The 15,885-nt window shown below is 44.3% G+C and overlaps 1 protein-coding gene across 3 annotated transcripts in view; it reads right to left on the minus strand.

Annotated features, from left to right (window-relative positions):
• The window catches only part of LOC126530698 (uncharacterized), a 129,416-nt gene that overhangs the window by 11,286 nt on the left and 102,245 nt on the right, over positions 1–15,885 (minus strand). For all 3 annotated transcript variants that reach the window (XM_050177963.2, XM_055070737.1, XM_050177964.3), the window contains 6 exons: positions 12,419–12,588; positions 9,166–9,208; positions 8,156–8,295; positions 6,819–6,989; positions 3,267–4,720; positions 844–1,250 (listed from right to left, as the gene is read on the minus strand). In XM_050177963.2, the coding sequence (XP_050033920.1) occupies positions 844–1,250; positions 3,267–4,720; positions 6,819–6,989; positions 8,156–8,295; positions 9,166–9,208; positions 12,419–12,588 (2,385 nt within the window). The remainder of the gene's footprint in view (positions 1–843; positions 1,251–3,266; positions 4,721–6,818; positions 6,990–8,155; positions 8,296–9,165; positions 9,209–12,418; positions 12,589–15,885) is intronic.

Raw genomic sequence — 15,885 nt, forward strand, 5'->3', positions numbered from 1 at the left:
TGTCAGGCTTTTCATGTATACTGTTTCTTCTCAAATAATGGCTACACAAACAGGAACAGTCGCTGCAACATTGAGAATTCCTTCGTATCTCCAAGCTGCATGTTGCTCAAGTATGCTTGTGGTTAAACTACACTTTCGAGGGGAGACCTACTAGCTCTTTGCCTCACTAGGCCTGAACTGAACGTGGGACAAATGTTTATCCTGACAAGGTCGACTTGAGACTTGGGAATCTTTCATGAATTTCAGAATGAACACAAAGATGAGAATGAGACGAAAACAGTGCTTGTCCTCTTCTTGTTCTTGTCCTTGTGTCGCCTTTGTGCTGGTCACGCGCAACTATGAATCGCCAACTAGCCCAGACAGTGTGTTTGCGTGGGACGCATCATGGAATATAAGTCTAGTCTATATCCTTATAGTCTATATCTCTCCCTTCGCTTATTCTCTCTGGCAATAATGCCTTCTCCTCTCCTTCCATGTCTCTACTTTTCACTTGCAGAGCGCTGTCTGCTTGCAAGTGAGCAAATTCAACAGCTTGCTTCATTGCATGCATGCATATGAACGGTGGAGGTTGGCACTAGTGTGCCACATGTGTGGTGGCAACCCTAAGGAAACGGTGGAGAGAGCCAAGCTTGACCCAGTTGCATGTCTGCACTTGAGGCTCATTCGGTCACAGTCATAGCCACTGGTTTATTTGACCTACGGATTGGATAAACTGCCCAACTTCACTCCTTCCTCTTAATCTCAGAGTTGGTTACACGCTTTGTCAATGATTGCCATACTTTTGCCAACCAATGAACATGGTCACTTTAGAGTAAAGACAACTAAACATAGACAAAGACTCACTTTTGCACTGTTGCTGCTGCTGCTGCTACTGCTGCTAGGGACAAGTGACGGCTGGGATTCCTGAGCAGCTGCCGTCTCTTGGGGCCCCTTGGTCGCATCTAGTAGTGGACCAGCGACACGCTTTAGTGCTTCCTGAGCTGCTTCCTCAATCTTGCATAGGGGCGGCTGTCGGGCGCTCTCTGCCTTGGATGCTTCGCTCGGGGGCGACAGGGCACTCTCCGTCTTGGAGACTTCGCTGGGAGCAGGTGACTGCCGACCGCCCACCGAGGAGTCTGGCGTGTGCAGCAACAGCTCGGTAGGCGACAGTGGCTTGGCCAGGGAGAAAGCGCTTGTCCTGCTGAGCGTTACAGAGCCCCGTCGACCATCTTCGGTCTGCGATGCTGACGATGCAGGTCGTGAAAGTGTTCCTGAAATGGCATGCTGGTTTGCAATTTCTGGCACAATTGGCTGTCAAGCTAATGAGGGCAACCAAAATCGAGGCAAAGGGGGAACTCATTCGGCAAAGAGCTAAAACATGTTCAAGTGTAACTAAGACGGTAAAATTAATGTGCCCGTAGCATTAATGAATGGCCACCCATTCTATACCCCTGAATGCATGAAAGATTAACAGCATGAAAGCTTAACATATTTCTAGTGGGAGCATGCTCGAAAGGGACATAAATGGACACTTTAATCTTGAATGTATGTTGTAGAACCTGTTGTGTAGGTTACTACTGTGCCATTCTGACTGGATTATGAGCTCTAATTTATTTATAAATTGTGAAACAAGAAGAGATGGCTGGTCACTCTGTTGGGGCTGGTGTGAAAGGCGCAAGCCAAAAGTCAATAAAATGTGTGGTTTGTTGATGCCTTAATAGTTTTGTAGACCGAACTGAAATTCAATGCAGTCTTGTTTCATTCTATCTTTACTTTATATTGTACATAAAAAAAAACAGAAGCAAGAACAAACAAGTTGCAACACTGGTATTCTCAAGTAGCGTGCTGATTAATGGTTTCATGTGAAACTTTGCCTGCACTATTTTCAACATGGTCTTCTGTGATGTACAATCTAGAGCCATGACTCCACCAGGAAGTGGATTGGGAACCATGTGATTATGACTGTGAGATGATGCGTAGGGTTTAGTCATAGAGTTTCCTACAAAAGTTACTAGAGGGAACTCTGGCGCTAGTGTCTACAGGAGCTGCAATGCGAGCGGTTGTCCCAGCATGGGAATTATGGGAAGTACATGGATTTGCCTAAACTTCGTTTTTTTGACTTCAAACGGCTTTGTGACTTTGTAAACTCGTCATTTTTAACAGTGTATTGCGTAATAAATAATTAAATAAACATAATTAAAATTGCCCGACGGCAGGATTCAAACACATGGACTCTAGCACAGAAGCCTGATATAGAAACCATTAAGCCACGGACGCATGTATCGATATGCGAATGAAACGCCCTTATGAATTTATCACGGGCATGCCAGTGCCTTGAGACGCTTAGCGCGTTTCGATTTGGCCACCTGGACAAGCTCAATTGTTGCAATTAATAGCAATTGTACGCGTTCCCGGCGTCTTCTACACTTCGAAGAATATAGATTGTGCTGAAATATACGACAATAAGATTTATATAGCGTAATATACAAAGCCACAAAAACGTCTGAACCCACAAGCATGAAGATCAGACAAATCCATGTACTTCCCATCATTCCCATGGTAGGACGACTGCAGCGCCAGAGCTCCCTCTAGTAATTGTTGTAGGAAACTCTATGGGTTTAGTGGCGAAAGGGCCAGGTCTGGCCAAAGAGTGCTATGCATTTGACTGCGTGATGTGTTGGACTATGACAATTCCATCAGATTTAGATGAACATCCTGAATTCATCGTCAATGAGCACAACCTTGGGTGTTTAAACTGTTAGTTGCCATCCATTACATCTGCCGAAATTTGCATCACTTATGTACTCCTACATGTTAGAGCACGTTGCTATATGTATTTTTTTATGTGTGTTTATGTTTTCTGCACTTACGTATCCCTTTTTGTAACTCCCACATTACTTTCTGCGAGATATTATGGTAGTAACATGCACTTTCTACATGCACACGTGGTACCCTGGAAAGGGGCCTTTAAGGATTAAATAAATTATGATGGCTATTATAATGCCACACATTATGAACAGGTGAAAATAGGTGATCTGTTTAGTCTGCACAGTAATTCACAGACATTTACTGGCTCTAATTGGCTGCACCGTTGATATGACTACCAAATGCGTGCGCCATAATTTCGCTATCCTATCACTTTCACCAGCTAAGGTGCTCACCACGCTTGAGACTTGTAGCCACTGCCTTTGAGTAGACACTCAAGAGTGATATTTTCAACTAATCTCATTGTTTTAAGTGTTACTAGAAAAGAGTAAGGTGTTGCAGAGAAAAAAACACCCACTGACCTCCAGTCGTCTTGGATAGGACAGAGTCGGGCTGCAGTATGCTGGGTTCGGGTGAACCGTTGCGGAGGTAGAGCAGCCCATCTTCTGAAGGCGAGCACTTTTCTTCCTGCTCCTCGGTGAGAGGCATGGCGGACCGCGGAGGCACCTCTTCACATGGAGGAGGCACTGGCGGTGGGTCCCTCCGCGGCAATGAAGGAATCGGCGGTGGCGGTAGTGGTGCACTCGAAAACAGTTCGTTCCCCTTGACGGGGCTCGGCACCGCGCTGTCTCTGCTTGGAACTGTTGGAGGCTCCGAACCTGCGCTACGCGTGTACGTCTCGCGGAACTCTTCGGGACTTATCTCTTCGCACTTGCGCGGCTGCTGCTGCTGCTGTTTCTGCTTGGACTGAAAGCGGCTTTTCAGGGAGAACTTGAGCAAGAAGCCACTGCGCTTTTTGGCACTGGATGCACCGGGCGAGGAGGCTTCAGCCGGGGAAGGTGTGCTTTCAGCTGTAACACCTTCAGCGCCATCGTGCTGTTCTTTCAGCTCTTCGGCATCCTGCACGGAGACCTCTCGAGCAGGAACTTCCAAGGACGAGACAGCACTCCCCTGTGATGTGTCGAGAGGACACCTTTCTGCCATGCTGGTTCCCCGAATCAGGTCAGGCTCGGCGAGAGTCATCTGCTTTTCAGCACTTTTTGATTTGCCATCGTTTGCGCCGGCTTCTGCAACTTCTTCCTTGGGTGCAACCTCAGGCAAGTTCGTATGCGAACACTCCTGGGACTGCTGGAATTTCACGCTGAGCTTGTAGCTGCTCGAGCAATCGGGCAGCTCTGCAATGTTTGTCAGAAAGATGGCTCTGGCCCTGCCACCTTCCTTCGAGGCACCCGAACTAGAACCGCACAAGTGGCGGTCCCCGTTCACTTGTCTCGGCTGCCGCCGCTGCGCCACGTGCAGCACAGCGTTCTCATTGGACCGAAACGACCCCGAAGAGCTGCCACAGCTGTCGTGGTGCAAATCGTCTTCCGCGTCGCTGCTCGATGGCTCCAGCACCTCGAGAACAGAGCACGTCTGGCCTTCCTGCCTCAACTCGGGGTTGTTCTCAAACAGCACTTTCAAGCTGACATTCTCAGGCGCAGATTCGAGCTGCTCGCGATAGTTCTTGGCCCGCAGCCTGGATGCTCCCTGGCGTATCACGAGCGTGTTTGAACTCCTGTTTTTCTTTGGAGGGGCCTGCTTTTCACACAGGCCGTCCAAGAAGACCTGGACCTTGTCCCAGGAGCAGACCTCTTGCTCCCAGGGCATGAGGCTTGGCACGTGCTTCGTTGTGGCCAGGGAGCTAACAACGTTCGGCTCGTCCTCCGTGCTCTCCTCTTCGCTTTCGTTGGACACTGACGTTCCAGAGGAGGAAGCTGGCCTCATCGGCTGCACCGGTGGAGTGCTGCACTTGGCTAGCACTTGTGCAAACTGTGACCTGCAACACAGCAACATTCAAAACGTTAAACATACCACGTACCTGTACCAAAAGAGGCAAGTGAGGCCTGCTGCTTTCAACTGATCTCATCAAGTCTCGTAGACTTCTCGTAGAATCTATGTGACAGTTCTGAGCAGCTTTTTACAATGCAAGGAACACTTAACCTTCAGGAGTAAAGTTAAAAACATCAAAACAACAGCGAAGACACATTTAGAGTGTGACAATTGCATGGCATGCTTTAATGCATTTTTATGAGAAGTCGCACGGTATCACAGAGAGATGTAGTCATTGAGGGGCTTGCCGCATATATACATGTGCACAGTACAGTAGGCACCATTATAATCTTATTTATTTCATAAAGCACTGACATGCAGCAAGTTTTCAGGCACTGTGTGTAAAATTATTTACCTCTGAAGCAGCTGCACTTGGCTCATTACTCACTCACTACTGACACAGTTAATAATAGTGGCGAAAACATTGCTGCTGCATTCACTCCCGATCTGATACAAACGCTGCATAAAACCAATCTCATAACAAATATCATGCAAATTATTATTATTTTTTATTATTATTTAACAATACCATCAACCCTCTTGCAAGGGTCCTTACAGAGAGGGTTATGAAGAAATAAAAAAAGAAAAAAGCGTGTAATAATCACAAACACAGAATGCATCGGAATCAAGCGGTGCACTCACACAGACAGTCATCCAGAGTTTGTTTGAATTGAGACGGCTGAGCATCTTTGAATTAAGCTTCACCTCAAGCAAATATTTATACTGCCTACAGCATCACTTCCATCAATACTTGAAGAACTTAACAAGGAATGACTACAGTACAATTTCGTTAATTCAACTCCGGTTAATTCCATCGTTCGGTTAATTCGATCCCTGCCAAAAAGTGGGGCCAAAAAGTCCCCACTGATGCCCATGTATTTCTGTGGGCCCAAACGTTCGTTATTTCGATCCTAAAATTGGCTTCAAATCGAACTTGAAAAGTCAGCAGGGACACACCAGCCCCTATGGTAACCGCATTAGCGACCCCTTTAATGGCAGCGTCTATCTCGCCGGAGCTTAGGGGACAGAAATGGGTCAAATCACACGTCATCTTCCGTCGAAAACGCCTAGTTTCGGTCCGCCCTAGGAAGATTTTAAAGCAACAACCATAGCTCACAATGTCTGATTACGGTTTTTATCCGATTCTAACACGCGCTTTTCTTTTCCAGACTAATTAAGCCGAAAGACCCGATACAAAAACCCCTTTCGCAACGTTTGTATGCTTTGCCGCATAATACGTATGTATTGCAGCGAAGCTGGCTTTAGAAACCCGGCCGCAGATGTGAAACGCTTGTTAGACCATTGCCTATTTTTTTTATTGAAAAATCAGGTGCGTGTTAGATTTATACTGTGTTTAGGTGCTTCAACGTCATTTCTACATTAGTTATCTACTTTGTACACACAGAAAGTGGGCGCGCGGTTGATTCGGGGCGTGTGAGAACTGGGAAAATATTGCCAAATAAATCAGCAGTGTGCTTCGGCGTTTCTTCTAAATCTCAACTCTGCTAATCATCCCATCGTAGCAGTGCCAGCGCCAATACAGGCATGCAGTCGTTTCCTTTGCTGCAGCATGATCAGCCTGCCAGAGAGAGCCCATTTGCTCTCTTTGATCCCTAGTGTACAAAGGCTTGTCTGTTACTGACACAAAATTTCAAATCTGAAATGCCGGTGCCGCTCACTTCGTCTGCACGCGCTGATACCTCCGACTAATAATTAATAGTGAGCAAAGGCTAGAACACATCTTCATTTGGTTTTTGAAAAACTGTGTGGGCGGCTGGCTTCAAACCACAGCCGCTCGCAATGCAGTGCGAACAGTGCACAAATGTGGCTCAAGCACTGCACAAAGGCATCATACCACTGAGCATGCATACTTTTGCTTGTTGGACAGCCTTGCGGCTTTTTTGATGCTAAATGGGTCAAAAGCTCACTAGATCTGGCAGAAAAACCATTGGGATGGCTGTGGATACGCCCATGTTTTTCGTACCATGGAATTGTGCCACAGAAATTATGCAGACGAAGAAGATTTGAGCACTTCAGCCACTTGCCTAATTAGCTCCACAGGGGAGCGTGTTTCGACAGCGCCCTTGTTCACCCGCAGGCGCCGCCACTTTTCCTCCAGCTGCAGCAGACGGCTTTCTTCTTCTGGAAGCAGTTTGAGTTGGCTGTTTTCCAGGAGTGCCTGGAGCTTGGCCTGTGCGTGCTTGCTGTCAGAATTCCTGCAACCCGAAAGCAAAGCACCAAGACTTGTGGAATACTGAACCAAAAGAAAATGAAGAATGCTGAAGGCATGCTGGTCTTGTAAGTTATAGCATTTCATTCTACTTGTTCATTCTAGACTTCATTATAGTTCAGCATTGGTTCAGTGTAAGTGGAAGTAACACCTTGTGAACTCATTTCCTATTCTAACAGCCAGTTTATTGATATTCTCTTGATTCGTGGCCTCTACTGTCTTCACTCCTGTGTTACCCTACGTAGTGGAAGCATTTTCAATTCCAATTGTTTTTCTGGTGTAAAAGGAAGGTGTAACTAGCCACGGTTAGAATAAAACAGTCATCATGCCAGACAGCTTGTCCGCAACACGATAGAAAGAGCATCAATTAATCGATTTACGTACATCTACTTCAAGGACGTCGTGATAAGTTCTAATCTAAACAAAACTATTTTTGTGATAAGTTCTAATCTAAGGTACTATACTATGTTCAAGCTAATCACTGATCACAGCTTAACAGCAAACAGCACCGACAGCTCTCTTGCAGGCAAACAACGTGCTCATACAAACAATGACTTCACAAAAGCCAATAGTGTCAATCATGTGAACCACTCGTAAATGAACAATCGCAGAAAACTAAATTGAAGTGCTGGGTTGCTCTGAACCAGCAACTACAATAATTCCTTTTATTCTACATTCAGCTCAAGTTCAAGCATGTTCCAAAAAATATCAGTTCAAGTTTCAGTTCAGTACTGGCCGAAAGACTGGGTTGAGTGCGGCTTTCTGTTTGGCTCAACATGCATACTTCACCTGCGACACAGCTTACGGTGTAGCCTGGGCATTAACAAGACTTTATATACTGTAATTTCACCTTCTTGTAGCTGTTTTGAGCAAGTATTTTCTTAACAAATCACACATTTCCATTAATGTGATTTACTGGTGTACTTATTGCACTGGTTTGTTGATCCCTAGAGCTATCTTGTTTTATTGTAGCCCTCTCAATATTTCTGTTTCCAACAATGTACTATCTTAAACTACTGTTCTTGCCTCTTCTTCTCCCCTCTACAATGTATGTTGTGTACCTCCTAGGTACTTCAACTAAACAAATAAGTATGTTACAATTATCATGACAGAGAGGTGCAGTTGAGCCCAACATGCCATTTCTGGACTCACCCTGAGAGAGAGTTCCACGGTAATGATGAAGCGCTGTCAGATTCAGCCCTGTCTGAACTCAAGTTGCCTGTGCACACAGCCTGGACATACTGCAGTGCCTCTTCTTGCCTCCTTAGCAATCTTCTTGTCAGCACGAGCAACTGCGTGCAATGAAACCGAACGGGCATCTCGTCAACAAACCAGCAAAAGCCATAACTGCATTCAACGTGTACGTAAAAGACAATGGAGAAAGGAAAGCTGGGCCAATTTCTGGCTTGAAAGACAGTAATGCAAGCAGCCAAGGTCAGTTCCTTTCCGTTCAAGGTTGTTTCTGTAGTCAGCTTCAAGTACTCTCTCTGTCTTCGACGTCTCTTCACTTGTAAATGCGCGCAATCAGTGTTCTATTGGTTGCACTGGATGCACGCTGTGCAGTCGTAGCACAAGGCATCAGTGGAGCCAAACTGCAAACTCAAACAGGTAGATCTGTTCCACAAGTGTACGGTATTCATAATCCCAGACATGCCTTGTTAAATATATTCTGTTTAAGACAGACCCCTGGTAAGCCCAATTTGATAATAAGTTGAGCTGTTTGGGGACGTTTGCTGAGCCTCCCTCAATTCTCTGCACTTCCTTACATTCAACTTTTGATGGGAAGAACATACTTTTTGTGTTTATGCTAAAGGGAATCTACAGTAACTGTAAAGTGCAATAGTTCACGCTGTTATTCTTACTATTAGCTTTTGCACCATAACACCCTGCATAACTAGCTAATTAACCAAGCACCTCACTAACTCTTACTATTAACAGTCCTATATTGTCTCTAAGCCATATATTAAAAGAAAATTGGTAGCTATACCACTGCATTGGATCAGTAGCCAGCATACGCAAGGGTAATGCCCTCGTGCATGGAATGCTTTTACAAAAAGTTTGTAATTGGCTGGAGCAGAAAACTGCATCTATAAATGCTGCTGCATGTAAAGAATAAAGAACTTCACGAGACAGCTACAACACATGGGGAGGAGCGCACTCACCTCTTTGAATCCATTCTTCACCTCTGTGTTCTCCGCTTGCAAACTGCAGTTCAGAAGGAGATCCATTAGAGCTTCAAATAACACTTCATGCACGTGTCAGCTGCATCACTACAGCAGTGATCATGATGAGTGCATGGCAACACAGTTTGGTTGGCAACCATACATTATTACTTTTGGAGCTGATATGGAAGCAGACATGAAGTCATAGAAAAAGATAATGCTTCTTTTCAGGATAAGAGGATGTCTTCTGTCAACGTTCTGTCAAATTTCACACAACTACTGAGAGAGTAATCATGAACAAACTGCTTACCTGTTCCTAATGCTTCATTTATACAAATTCTGCAAAGGAAACCAGCTGTTGCCCTGATGAAGGCAAGCCCCCCTCTCAAAGCGTTGGCTCCAGGCTGATTTAACATTGAATTAAATTCCAAGATTTTACGTGCCAAAGCCACAATATTATTAAGAGGTAAGCCATAGTGGGGGACTGCGGATTAATTTCAACCACTTGGGGTTCTTTAGCGTGCACCTAAATCTGAGTACACAGGTATTTTTGCATTTTGCCCCCATCTAAATGTGGCCGCCGTGGCCGGGATTGAACCCTTGGCCTCAAGCTCACCAGCGTAATGACTCCAGGCCTGACGCACCCCCTTCTTCTTTTGTTACCCTTGATCACTTGAAGCTTCCACTTTCCCGTGATGCCTTTAAGTTGTTTGTAATGTCCTATCTGTGGTCTTAATAAACCACACTTCAGTCACAGTACAGAAGTATCTCGGTCCAACACTAACGTCTGACCTTAGATGGGACTCCCATGTTAATCATGTTACTTAAAGGGCCGTGACAGAAGCTTTCCTAATTTATTTATTTATTTTATTTAGAACATACTGCCAATCCCATAAGAGATTATTGCAGGAAGGGCACAAGGTCAAACAATAAACATAACAAAGTCTTAGTAAAAATGTGAAAAAAAAAAATATGAGATACAAATACATAATCTGAATAGCAAACATATTAAGTAGCAACATCAAAGTGCAAAATATAAAGAAGGATTAAATATGTACATCTATACATTCTAGAGGCATTTACAAAAACGTTGAAAAGAAGGTTAGCAAGAGTGCAGTAACATCAAGTGCAGAAGGCACGCAACAGTTAAATTTCATAATTGAGAACCCAGTAAGTAGTTTTCAAGAAATATAAAAAAAATGTGTAAGTGACAAACTATTGATGATAGTGGGAGTTAAACCATTCCAGTGACTTATGGCTAGCGGGAAAAAAAGGAGTACTTAAAGCAGCCAGTTTGAAAACAATATTCTTGCAGGGTGTAAGAATGCTTAAGTCATGTTATTCTGGTGTTTGCGATGGTAATGTACTTGGAACTATTAGTGTTTCACTTGTTATGAATTAACTGGTCCAGTAATTTCAACCGTGCGAGTGTGACTGGGTTTTAGATTTTGTGTATTCTGGCAGTTTTTATCAGGGCACTTGGAGAATCTGCAAGTCTATATTTATTGAAGATCAATCTAATTGCTTTTCTTTGTACTCCTTCCAACATGTTAATTACTTTGTTAGTCGACCGAAACCATGCTGGGATAGCATATTCTAGGGTTGATCTCACAAGTGCATTATAAGCTAGTAATTTAGTTTCGCGTGGAGCTTGGCGTAGGTGCCGCTTAACAAAGAAAAGTCGACTTAGGGCCCTTTAAGTAATATGATTAACATGGGACTCCCATCTAAGGTCAGACGTTAGTGTTGGACCGAGATACTTCTGTTCTGTGACTGATGTTATGGGGTCATCGTTTATGGTGTGAGGGAACTCCTGTACATGGTGCTTTCTTGTTATTCTCAAAAGAACAGATTTCTTTAACATTGAGAGTCATTTGCCGCTTCATACACCACGCAGAGACTAGTTTCAGTGCATTGTTTAGAATTGCATGCTCATCTGGCGAAGTAATTTCTTTATACAATATACAATTGCCAGCGAAGAGTCTTATGTTGACGTGACTGTCAGTGGGCAAGTTGCTAATATAAACTAAAAATTTGTGCAGTTGCGGGAACGTTGCCCTGAGGCAAACCAGAGGTGACCTGAGTTAGTTTAGAACTCGAACGGTTAATCTGCACAAAGTGTGTCCGGTTAGTTAAGTAGTCTTTTATCCTTTTACTAATGGGCCCCTTCCCGAAAGTGTGAAGAGTAGAACTTGAGATAAACTTGGAGACCCATCCCTGCTACTTCAAAGTACTATAGTTATTTTGCATTTTAAGCGCACTTCTTGCATTTCCTGATGCAACTACTAGTGCAAAAGATAATATTGCAGATAAGTTGTGCCATCCATGGAGAGATCAGCTAAATGCATGGAACTTGTACATTAAATTTTGGAGATTAGGCAGCACACGTTTATCGGTGCTTTGTGATTTCATCTCGGCAGAGCAACTATGGTGAGACAGCTTGGCAAGTCCATCCATGCTTTGACAGATAAAGAAACTTATGAACTGTTGATGAATTCTGGCTCAGACGACAGCAGTGATGAGGGACCAGCTTTTGTGTTCTAGTTCGAAATGCCCACTGAACCAACACTAAAAAAAACTCTGCAGAGGTTGACACGCAGTCAGAAAGAAAGATTAACAAGAACAGCTGTCAAAGGGAAAAAGCATGTCCTTTATTTGTAAAGTTTTAGAAAAGGACTCAATTTGTATTCGATTTGGTCTCAAGAAAACCTGTGCAGATGTACGCCAATCTGAGCACCCGATACATCAAAGCCATAAAAGCTGTATAAGCAACTTCTCACACCCTTTGTTGGAAACATTGGCGGTAATTATAGTGGCCTGCTTGTTGGCGTTTTTTAGTAATCAGTCATCACTAACGCCCTGGTCATACAGTCACTTTGGGACTCCCGCGCAGACTGCGTTACTGAACCACGTCATAAACTTTCAGCCACACCCATACGAACTCCAAGCTGACCTCGAATGTGGAGTGAGTAAAGCAGGACGAGAGAAAGAAAAACCACAGAATAGTGGATAAAAAAAAAACACACAGGGAAGTTGCTGTCTCCTCGAGTGATGTATACGCAAAGTAACTGTTATTTTATAATCATTGATAAATACGTTTCAAAGCAAAAGTTCGGGACTCCAACGCTGCTCTTTCATTAACATTTCATGCCAAACATGCTGCAGGAATATGCTTGTGGAAATACCCCTAATATCTTTGTTGTAAAATTACTATTCACACATTCTAAGACAAGGACGTGGCAAGGCTGCCCACCTTTGGAAATGTCCCTCCAGCAGCACCTGGTCAGCCGAGAGCCCCAGGCAGACTTCTACGGTGAGGAGGTAGTCAGCGCAGGCTTCCTGGCTGTTCTGCAGAGCGACACCGTACGGTCGCAGGCCCTGCTCGTTCTGGACCGTGACGTCAGCACGGTGCAGCACCAGTGCCTGTACGGAGAATAGCAAACACGAAACTAGAAAGTCACACAAGTGGTGGCAAACCTGAAGCGCAAAGAAAAGCAGGGTTCATGAGACAGGCATGGCCCAGGCGCTAACTTCCTTCTGAATCTTATTTTGAAGCAACACACAACTATATACACGTCAAAAGAAAACAATATGCAAGAAAATTGGGGCAACGGAGGACCAAAACAGCACGCCCACCACTGCACAACGGCACGGCACGTGCTGGGTTAAGATTCCGGAACGCTAGTTCCTTTTGAAGAAGGTGGGTGGACGCCACGCTAATGCACAGATCCTGCACCCCCTGAAGTGACAGAAGTGACAAGCCTTGCATGAGCGACAGGAAGGTCAAAACCAAGTGAAGCTGAGATTAAGAGGAAGGAGTGGATCTGGGCAGATCATGTAATGCATGCAATGCCTCATCAACAACACCACCTACTTCATCTTATTTTTATATTACCTACAGGGTCACTCCCAGCGATGTCCAATTCATCTGTTTTACACTAGCCAACCCCATCCTATGCCTGAATATTTTCTTATCTCAACATGTCCACCAATCCTATAATGCCCTCAACTGGTTATCTTTTTCCTTGGCACCCATTCTGTTAACTGAAATAGACCACCAGTTACCTGCTCTGAACATTATATCTTTTTTCTCTGATCTATACCATCTTCCCGTCTTTTAACTGCTCAATTAAAAGTTATTTTCTTTCTGAAACTGTCATACCATATGGGCTTTTTTTTATACGTTTCAAGAACACAACTAAAACATAGAAGTGTGACATGAAGTAGTGCAGAAAATCTAATTCAATAAAAAGGAACGGATGATAAAATGCCTTCACACCATCTCTGTCACGAAAGATAAAGAAAACACTGTTTGATGTTTTCTGGACACAAGAAACTGTTTGGAAAGCGGCAAAATACCTACGACGAAGTGGGCTCATCATAGGCCAAAAAGTGGCAATCGCACATAGCGAACTGAAGTCGCAAAGATCCCTTGAGGGATTAATATTATAGTACCTATCATTTAACATTCATCGCTCATTTCAAGGTTATTAGCTTCCTATCAAGCTTCTATGTGATCCTCCAAGCTTCATCCCCATAGGTAATGTACAGAGGCAGAGCAGATGGCCAGTGGTCTGTTAAGTTACAGTATAGGTGCCTTGGGCAGGGAAGTCAAGAATAGCTGAAGATTAGGTGTTACGATGAGATCAGGAAACTTGAAAGCGTAGACGAAGTCAGCAGGCACAATAATAACTGGAGATTGCTGGGAGAGGGCTCTGTCCTGCAGCGGAGTTCATATAGAAATACAATAACTGTGCTAAGCAGGACGTAACATATGAAGAGGAAGGAGAGCGGAGTAACAACTGTCTACTCATACTGAGCATTCTTCAAGGCTGACAAAAAAAAAAAGAATTAGGAAGAATGCTAATGAAACAGTAAATGTGAGGAGGATAACACCAAGAGAGCCAAAGTAACTAAAAAATAAACGTAAGCACAAGGAAGATCTTTCTGCATGCTTCCTCTCCCGATTAAAGTCTGCACATTCGTATGTTTTGAAAATGGGAGGTTTCTGCAACTGCACAAGACATGGTCAGTGTGCTAAAGCACGTGTCCTCACTTGACATATTTTTGAAATGCCACTGTTCAAATAGCTTTGTATTTCACTGCGTTTTTGTGACATTATTATGGTACTGCAATAACTAGCGCCTTTGGCTTTGGTCTAATTAAATACGTTAGCGTCACTGGCGTCACCATTGTGATTATCATTACACCTGTTACCAACCCACTGTGATGGCCCAATGGCTGTCAACACGAGGTCATGGTTTCAGTTCTCAGCCATACAGCCATGCTCCACTCAGAGCAAAATATTTATATTAAAAATAAAGAAAGCTTGCATATTGATCAGTCAGTGGACTTGAACAAACCCAAGTGGACACAAATTAAGTCGACTCAGTTGTAGCCCTCCAGTGCAGCATCTCTTTTAGTATATGTTTTTGAGTCTGAAAATTTTAACATGAGTCAGCTGCACACTTACAGAGTAGTAAGCACTTTTTAGGCCCACCAAATTTGTTATAAGGTCTCCGCTGACTGTATTTAAGGAAAAATACTCTTATGGCTTTGGGGCGTTAGAATGCGTAAATGAATAGTTGTTGTTTCAAATGAACACTTAAAGGGACACTAAAAAGATAAACACTTTGAGCTGCACTTAGGAAGTTACCCTTCTACAATGCCGAAGAAGCCACCATCACGAGGAGAGGAGTCTGGATAAGCCAGAAGAGACAACAACGTATATGGGGGGCGATACCGTGAGCCATCACATCGTGAATTATGAAGGCGTCTGATCGAGCCTAGTTCATTTCATATCAGTAAAGATGGACTATACCGTGTTCTGAAAGATCGAAAGACCGAACCTAGCAAGCTTCGAGAATGTATACAGGGCCGTAAGAATGTTTACAGGGCCATAAGATGGCTAGCGTACGCAATGACACGTTCATGGCCGTGTTGAACTTGAGCCAACACGGCACCGATTCCGTGGCCACTGGATCGGTGCGCACCTCGGTAGGGGCTGAAGTAGCGAAGTGTCCTAGAATCGATGGGATGGTGAGTACGGTGGTAAGGCTAGAAAAGGCGGTAGCCTGAGAGGATCCCCATGAAAACGGCACACTTTTCTTCAGAAGATCTGTGAGAGGGCATGCTATGGTGGCAAAATTTTTAACAAAGCGGCGGAAGTAAGAGCAAAGGCCCACGAAACTTCCGATATCTTTTGCGGACCGTGGAACAGGGAACTCTTTCACGGTGCGAATTTTCTCTGGGTCCGATCGGATGCCAGTCGCATCGACGACGTGTCCAAGAACAGTAATCTAACGATGGCCAAGGTTATATTTCCTAGAGTTGAGCTGTAGACCAGCCTTGCGAAAAACGGCAAGTACAGCTGAAAGGCGCTCAATGTGTGTGCTGAATGAGGGCGAGAACACAATAACATCATCTAGGTAGCAGAGACAGTCGACCACTTGAATCCTTGGAGTAATGAGTCCATCATACGCTAAAAGGTAGTCGGAGCGTCGCATAGCCAAAAGGCATAACTTTGAATTGGTAAACACCATCAGGCATTATAAAGGCAGTCTTTTCACGATCTAAATTATCGATAGTGATCTGCCAATATCCGGACCGTAGGTTGATGGACGAAAAATAATGTGCCCCGTACAGGCAATTGAGGGCGTTATCGATACGAGGTAGTAGGTAGACGTCCTTCTTCGTGATGCAGTTGAGGTGGCGGTGATC

The sequence above is a fragment of the Dermacentor andersoni genome, chromosome 5 (assembly GCF_023375885.2).
Source record: "Dermacentor andersoni chromosome 5, qqDerAnde1_hic_scaffold, whole genome shotgun sequence".
NCBI lineage: Eukaryota > Metazoa > Arthropoda > Arachnida > Ixodida > Ixodidae > Dermacentor > Dermacentor andersoni.